The 8,228-nt window shown below is 33.8% G+C and overlaps 1 protein-coding gene and 1 long non-coding RNA gene across 3 annotated transcripts in view; one reads left to right on the top strand and one right to left on the bottom strand.

Annotated features, from left to right (window-relative positions):
• Nucleotides 1-8,149, bottom strand: part of LOC111369725 (U2 small nuclear ribonucleoprotein B'') — a 9,985-nt gene extending 1,836 nt beyond the window's left edge. The window contains exons 1-4 of one of the 2 annotated variants that reach the window (XM_022991359.1): nt 7,951-8,149; nt 3,547-3,719; nt 2,480-2,564; nt 42-124 (exon numbers count right to left, since the gene is read on the bottom strand). In XM_022991359.1, the coding sequence (XP_022847127.1) occupies nt 42-124; nt 2,480-2,564; nt 3,547-3,719; nt 7,951-8,023 (414 nt within the window). In that variant the 5' untranslated portion in view covers nt 8,024-8,149. Of the gene's footprint in view, nt 1-41; nt 125-2,479; nt 2,565-3,546; nt 3,720-5,182; nt 5,385-7,950 lie in introns of those variants that run through there. The other variant, XM_022991358.1, reaches the window with a different exon arrangement.
• LOC111369726 lies at nt 5,843-6,563 on the top strand. Its single transcript, XR_002698237.1, has 3 exons — nt 5,843-5,918; nt 5,994-6,089; nt 6,432-6,563. It is a non-coding gene; the product is annotated as an uncharacterized LOC111369726 (long non-coding RNA).
• Nucleotides 8,150-8,228: the final 79 nt, after the last annotated feature.

Raw genomic sequence — 8,228 nt, forward strand, 5'->3', positions numbered from 1 at the left:
GGGGGGTTGTAAATGAGATAAATCAAATGCAGCGAACTTACAGGTGGGCCTCCATTGGTGTCAGCTGTAGGACCATTACTGGTGGTAGTTTGTGGACCTTCTCTGCCACGTGTCTTTCTTTCAACTGGATGCCAAAAATATATATATATTATAAGATTTTTAAGTTAATATATCACATGTGCAAAGTGAGATGGCAAAACCAATATGTCTCAGTGAACAATTTCACCAAAGCTTCAACAGCACACGTATAATGCACACCCCCGGAAAGAAAGAAATTTCGTAAAAGAATTGGAGCTTCACAAGTCTGCAACGTCTAAACTTTTCTAATTAGTAGATTATTACTCTATATTCCAGGAAAAGATAAATTCATAGACATCACATGTATTTGATTAGCATAATTTAAACAAACAGCTGTCCACATACAGGCACGACAATTTTTCCATTGATTGCGGATTTCTTCTTCATTTTAAGGCTATACTGTCAATGATTTGTACCCATATCCACACAACACGAGTTCGTCTTTTAAAAAATGGCAACTCTCAAAGCTTCATACATGTCCCAAGCACTAGTTCACTAATTGAACAATTTATGTCTTGTCTGATATCATTTTCTATTGGTATAATGTATATTCTATCTTGATGCTTGCAAAATTTATGTAAACAAGTTTTGTTTATTACAGAAGTAGCTTACACTTGTTATGAAACATATGCCCCTTACCCGTATCCAAAGTCGACATTTTCTAATTGCATGACAATTTGCATGTCTGACATTGAGACCTATAACCCCGTTGGACCCATAACCAAAGTCCGAGAAACATAGTTTCAAGAAAATGCAATGTCATTGTGATGGTTTTTATGTTGGAAAGTGTAACCACATTTGCCACCCATGTAAAACTATTCAAGTATACACAAGGTATGTTGAATTTCAAGCATAGAAATATGGCGAAATATTGTGACAAAAAAAGAAATGGAGAACAGATTCAAACTTCCCAAAATGATGAAGAAAGTGTCTAGAAATACTTCAAAATGAAAAAAAATGCATTATAATACCCGCACCCGAATTTCCGGGTCTAATTATCAAAATTAAAGAATTTAGGGCTCATTTGAGGGTTAATCCACCTTTTAAGATCTTGTAGCAAACTTACCATAAGTGCTAATTCCCACATGTTTTTGATTAAATTATTGGTCAAACACTTACATAGAAAATTCTTGATTTATGCTTGATTGACCAAACATAAGGTAATGTGTAGTGTGAATGCATAAATGTAGGAATGATAGAGAAATTCTTGCTCATTGCACAAATTTCAAGGAGCAAATTACACCATCATGAATTTTTCCTTAAAGATGCATGCCTAATCTTGTCCTATTTAATCCTCTTATTCACATTCACATACTACCACTCACTAGTATATTTTTTTTAGTCCAAATAATACACACATACACATTCATAAGCCAAGGTGGAAATTGTAGAGGGATCAAGTCTCTATTACTCTTTCTTTCAAATTTCACTGCAAGTACGCTGCTTATGTTGAATTATTGTTATGTTATGAATTTCAAGAAAATTATTATGGGTCTCATATGTTATGATATGATTATGATTATGTTAAGGGGACCAGAGTTTAGTAGCGCTACACATAAGAATTCTTATCACCTATGTTCGGTAAAATTATTATGTCTCCATTATGTTGATTATGATTATTATGCACCTTTAAGTTATACACAATAATAATTCATGGCGTACTTATTGAGATTTTATAAATTTCACTCTATGATAATTCCCTCTTTCAGGCAATTAATGGTTCGAGGCAGTAAACGTGGAGATGCCAATGGGGCTAGGATTAATAAATTGAGTTGTGTTTAAAACACAACTTTGAATTTCAAATTTAGTTGTTATGTTAGAATTATTTTCTTTCTCTCATTCTTCACATCTACATGATAAAGCCAAAATTTATTTACTTATTGAAGAAAAATAAAATTATTTCATATTCTTATTTCAGTTCTTATGAAAGAATTAAGTTTTATTTAATAACTCTCAAATAGTCAAAAATTCGGGCTGTCACATGCATCAACTTTCCAAATTTGTGAGAGTCTCAAGCAACCTCAAGTACATCAAATGCCATCAAATCGGATTCTCTTTGGCGATCACTGGGCTTGAATAGCCCACTAGACTCAGAATTAATGTCCCACATCTAAAGAACTGACCAAAAATGTCTTATCATACCTATCTCTGGTCTCGAAAATTTCAAGCACTTCAAAAGTCATCAGCAGCATCAAACTACCAAGTCTTATGGGGGCAAATGAGTCATTTTGCATGTATATTAATGTGTATACTTTTGTTAAATGAATATCAAATGTTCAAAACCTTATAACCAGGTAACTGAACCATTATACATATAAAATATGCACACCCCTTTGAAAAGAATAACTAAAAGAAAGGAAGAAAGGGAGGAACAGAATGAGTAAGATGGAGATAATTTGACCTTTTTCCTCTTGCTTCTTTTTCTTGTCATAGGTACCCTCTGCTTTAGCAATGCAATCTGATTTTGTTTTGGAATATTGTATTCGCTGCCATCACGAAAATTAAAAAATAAAAATAAATAAATAAATAATAATAATAATATTAGAAACTCATAAATACAAATTTTAGTCTAAGAAATGTAACTCCAGAGCACATATATGTCAACAATGAGAAGTCAGAAGTAAGCAGGCACAACATGGAGAAACGCTTATGAAATTATAATTAAAAAACATGCCACAAACTCCACGTAAAGAATCCAGCTGGCATCTTTTTGAGAAAGAAGCGACTTTTATACACTGAATCTTTCATGTATCATGTATGCAAGTGTCATCAGAATCAGTCTAGTGAAGCATAAGGAATGACGATAATATGAAGTCGAACACACAAAGTACTAATGCAACAAATAAAATGACAAGTAAATTTTTAATCATGCCAACTACAGACCTAAAATTAATTTCATATAGATACTGAATTAAACATGAATACATGGTTTCTCCACAGAGAAAAGAATTCGGCCAACAGGCTGGATCCTCTTTTTCTTTCCCATCTGGTTTTTTTTTATAGGTCGGAAGGCAGACCAAAATGGAATAATAGAAATGAAATTTGAATTCGATCGAAAATGATCAACACCTTTAGCCCCTATTCGAGCCCAATTCTTTAAAAACTCATTTTTTATCTAACTCATTTTCAACCACACATTCTCTTAATAAAATAATTTTACATGTAAACCCAAAAATTTTCCTTATATTTTAACCACTTATGTTCCAAGAAATCACTATTACAAAATCTATTCTCCTAAAAAAATGAGGCTCAAACAAACCCTTAGGTTAATAAAGACTGTACAACAAGCAATGAACAGGAAAATCAATGAATTCTCTTTAACTTGTATCAAGAACCCAAAGAGGGAAAAGGGAAGAAGAACAGACGTACTTATATAGATAGCAAGTGGAACTATCTCCTAACAAAGTTAACTTACAATAAACATGTATCCAGTACATGCATAGATATGGTGCAACTCATTGTACCCACCATTGGTTTATCATAAAATGGGAAGTTTTGCATTTGTCGCACTGCATTGCTTGCAGCTGTCACTTCACTAAATACAACCCAAGCCTGTCCTCGAAGCTTGGGAGTTTTCAGTGCAACAATGTCCACAATTCTCCCATACTGTGAGAACAAGGCATAAAGAGATCTCTTCAACTCTGTACAACATATTAAAGACAAGAAAGAAAATCAACCTCAAAATCATTACACTTAGATATATGGAACAGACATCAACTGACTTGATCTGCTGGGGCAACAAATAAAGTAGACATCAAACATCCTTATCAAGATTGTCACAAGTGAGAAAGGGGAATGCCAAACCCACCAAGCACGAGCATGTCTAAAATGTTATAAGATGAAAGAAAGCCTACCAATTTTGAAGACTTACCTATCTCTAAATTGACTAAATGCCCAGAGAGATAGCAATTTCTAAATAATTAAAGGAAAGAGGTTCTAGAAAGAGATGATGGAAAAGGTTTAAGGAAAAGGTTAAATCACAAATATAAAGAAGAAAAAAAAACATAAATGCAATTATCATCTTGACAAAATGCTCTAATTTAAAGCATGTGAATCTGCCTCCTAAAAAAGTTAATTTACAATAGACATGTATCCATTTCATGCATACATATGCGATAGAACTTATACCAACATATCTAAAAAAACTTCGAGCCCTGTGCATAAAGAATAAAAACATAAAATAGCACACAAAGGTAATAAAATGCAAAATCAAAATGGTAAGAGATGATCTAAAGAAGATGATATAATGCTATTATCAAAATTACATTTCATTTCCATGAACCCTGTGTCATGTTCCAGAAAGGCCTCACACTAGCTTGATCTCACGGTAAAACAAGATAATTTATCAGTTGTATGTGTGACCATAAGGATCAGACCATTATTTATAAATAGTAATTTGACAGATAGATTGAAATTTCTATTAGTTCAAGCTACCCCATCGCTATGCTTCTGAATGATGGTTTACCGATATTGTGTTTGGCGGCAAGGAATTTCCAATTTTGGGCCTTGGGATGGAAACCAGAAAATCATGATCCTGATTTTGAAAGTGAGTTTTCCAATACAACTTCCAAGAGGCCAATTCCACATCTAAAACAAAAGTGCCGGAAAAACATGAAACTCTATCCACTCGATGAGAAAATGCAGGAAGGAGAAATTATCATTCTTAATCAAATGAAATAGCAATTACACCTGAGAATCATAAGTCATACACGAAACCCAGAAGCTTCAGTTGCACCTCATTCAAGCTGATACAAACCCCAAGTAATGAATTTTAAATTATAATAGCCAGGAACACATATAACATTTTACCCCCCAAGATTTGATACAAAACTTTCACAGCCCAAAATCCAGAACTTTACAACGAAAAAAATAAACACTCATAGTTACCGGTACAACGCCGACAGTAAAATTGCAATGAAGGCGAGAAATCCCATTACAGGGAATAAAAGCCAAAAACAATATATGAAACTAAAGCTTAACCAAAGTATTGATAAAAAATATCTGACCAATTACGTTCATAAAAATTCTAAAACTTTATAACACTAACTATGAAAATATGGAGTAAAATAACAAGCTAAAATAGCAAAACGGTGAAAAAAATAACCTTCTTTCTTGACTTTCTCATTTAAGTTCTTTATGTATATAGTCTGGTTCGGTGGTATGTCACCTGTAAGCATTGTTGCTAAGCGAACACAGATTGCTGCTTTGCGAAAGCTAGGGTTTGTGTGTGAGGAAGACAGGAAAGACGGGGCTCAGGACTAAAGTGAAGAAAATAAAAATATTTGAAAATTTGGTTGCACGTTTCGCTAAAGCCCAGGGGGCTGTATTCGTTTGTAATTTTTAAGTAATTTTGAAGATAAAGTCTCCACTTAGTGTCGATTAAAATCTAAATTTTAATTTAAGTAAAATTCCACAATTTATTTCAATCACATATTTTATCAATTTAACATTTCAATCACAAATTTTATTAATTTTTATCAAAATTTACTAAAAATCTGATTTTAATTCCTACCAAACAGGGGCTTAGTATTTTTTTAATGATGTAATATATGTATTTTGAATAATTGCCTTTCGACAAACTTGTCAAAATTTTATTGCAGATTCTAGATTCTGTGTATACTTATGCTCCATATTATTGAACTTTTGAGTGTTTTCACACCCATAGTTGTTAAAATTATCCGTAATAGGCTAATTGTTAGTGAAGAGTCATTGGGGCTGAATCAGATAGTTTTTGAAGAGCCAATTTGGTTTCTCTCTGTTTCTTACTCTCATAGATGACTTGATTGCAGGATGCATTTGATTTATGGGATACTTATGGCTTTCCATTGGACCTAACTCAGGTGAATGTATCATCATTACTTACACGCAAGCATACTAACTTATATGATAGTTTGACTGACATCTCTCTTTGACAGTTGATGGCAGAAGAAAGAGGCTTGGCTGTTGACATTGAAGGCTTCAATATAGCTATGGATAAGGCAAGGGAAAGATCAAGGAGTGCGCAGAATAAGGTAACTGGATTTGTGTTTCTTCATTTTTATCTTTTATTTAGCATAGTCACACTCCAAGTTTATAGGGAACGAGGCCCAGGAGCGATATCCGGAGTTATTCACCCAGTGTTATCCTTGATGTATGAAGCTAAAATATTTGGTCCTACAAACTTTAGATGAGACTAACAGGATTATTGGATAAGTTTTAAAATTTTATGAATAACTAAATAATTTTGGGGATAAAGTAGTTTAGAAAGAAGCTTGGGTTAGTTTAATTTATTTATAAATCAAGACAAACGTGCTCTTAATCTGCGACTGGTGCTTGCTAACATTTTTTTGGGTTTGCAAATCTAATTTTCTCAGCAAGCTGGTGGTACTGTAGTCATGGATGCTGATGCTACTGCTGCCTTGCACAAGAAAGGCGTTGCCCCGACAGATGATTCATTTAAGTTTACTTGGTTTGAGGTTTGTGTGTGAATTTGTTTGGTGGATTTTTCATGGCTTAGTTATGATGATTTTCTTCTATCTTCTTTAGGGTTATTGTTTTTGAAATTTGAACTTTTATAATTTGGTTCAAGATTCTCAATCTGCCTCAAATGTTTAATAGATTGCTATGGTTTTGTTTATGATTATGCTAGGGGCCTACAAAAATGACTTTCATTCTGTTTTGAAGACGGTCACCTCCCTGTTGCTCGGATACATTTTTTTTTTCAATTAGCTCTCCCTTTTGGTGCCTTGTCAGGAAAACTTTTTGATGTGAAACTAACTCTGGAAACTGCCCTGACATGCTTGCATGATTGCCGTAAAAAAGAGAACCCATAACAGTGAGCAACTTAGAGATTTAAAAATCCAACTGCATGAAACTTTTGCTTAATATTGGAAGTGTATCCTGAAGCATTATTAATTGAACCACGCTCATATTGAAGGCAGCAAGGATTCCTCAGCACTGACATTAATTCACTACTAATATAGGTTTAAGATCGGTTGCTGGAGGTTGGGAAACAAATTTCAGGGTATGGCTGGATCCATTTCTTTGGGAGTTGAAGTGGTTATATAGTCTCAGTTGATCATTTAGATGGGTAAAATACGAATTTAGGTTGACCTAATTACTCCACTCCAATTTGGATAGGAAATAAACTATATGGCTTAAAAAGTTGGCCTACCATTGTGTTTTCTATATGGAGATAAACAATTAGCAAAGTCTGCGCACAAAAAAAAAGGCACTTTTTGCTGCCATTTGGAGTATGTTGCTTCAGTTTAATAGAAAAGGCTTCGAGCTCTAGATCAGTATTTTTTGGTCATAGGATCTCGCAGTTAAGTAGAGTTTGGTGGTTTGTGTGAGAATCCAAGAGGCCAATTCCACATCTAAAACAAAAGTGCCGGAAAAACATGAAACTCTATCCACTCGATGAGAAAATGCAGGAAGGAGAAATTATCATTCTTAATCAAATGAAATAGCAATTACACCTGAGAATCATAAGTCATACACGAAACCCAGAAGCTTCAGTTGCACCTCATTCAAGCTGATACAAACCCCAAGTAATGAATTTTAAATTATAATAGCCAGGAACACATATAACATTTTACCCCCCAAGATTTGATACAAAACTTTCACAGCCCAAAATCCAGAACTTTACAACGAAAAAAATAAACACTCATAGTTACCGGTACAACGCCGACAGTAAAATTGCAATGAAGGCGAGAAATCCCATTACAGGGAATAAAAGCCAAAAACAATATATGAAACTAAAGCTTAACCAAAGTATTGATAAAAAATATCTGACCAATTACGTTCATAAAAATTCTAAAACTTTATAACACTAACTATGAAAATATGGAGTAAAATAACAAGCTAAAATAGCAAAACGGTGAAAAAAATAACCTTCTTTCTTGACTTTCTCATTTAAGTTCTTTATGTATATAGTCTGGTTCGGTGGTATGTCACCTGTAAGCATTGTTGCTAAGCGAACACAGATTGCTGCTTTGCGAAAGCTAGGGTTTGTGTGTGAGGAAGACAGGAAAGACGGGGCTCAGGACTAAAGTGAAGAAAATAAAAATATTTGAAAATTTGGTTGCACGTTTCGCTAAAGCCCAGGGGGCTGTATTCGTTTGTAATTTTTAAGTAATTTTGAAGATAAAGTCTCCACTTAGTGTCGATTA

The sequence above is a fragment of the Olea europaea genome, chromosome 20 (assembly GCF_002742605.1).
Source record: "Olea europaea var. sylvestris chromosome 20, O_europaea_v1, whole genome shotgun sequence".
Classification (NCBI taxonomy): domain Eukaryota; kingdom Viridiplantae; phylum Streptophyta; class Magnoliopsida; order Lamiales; family Oleaceae; genus Olea; species Olea europaea.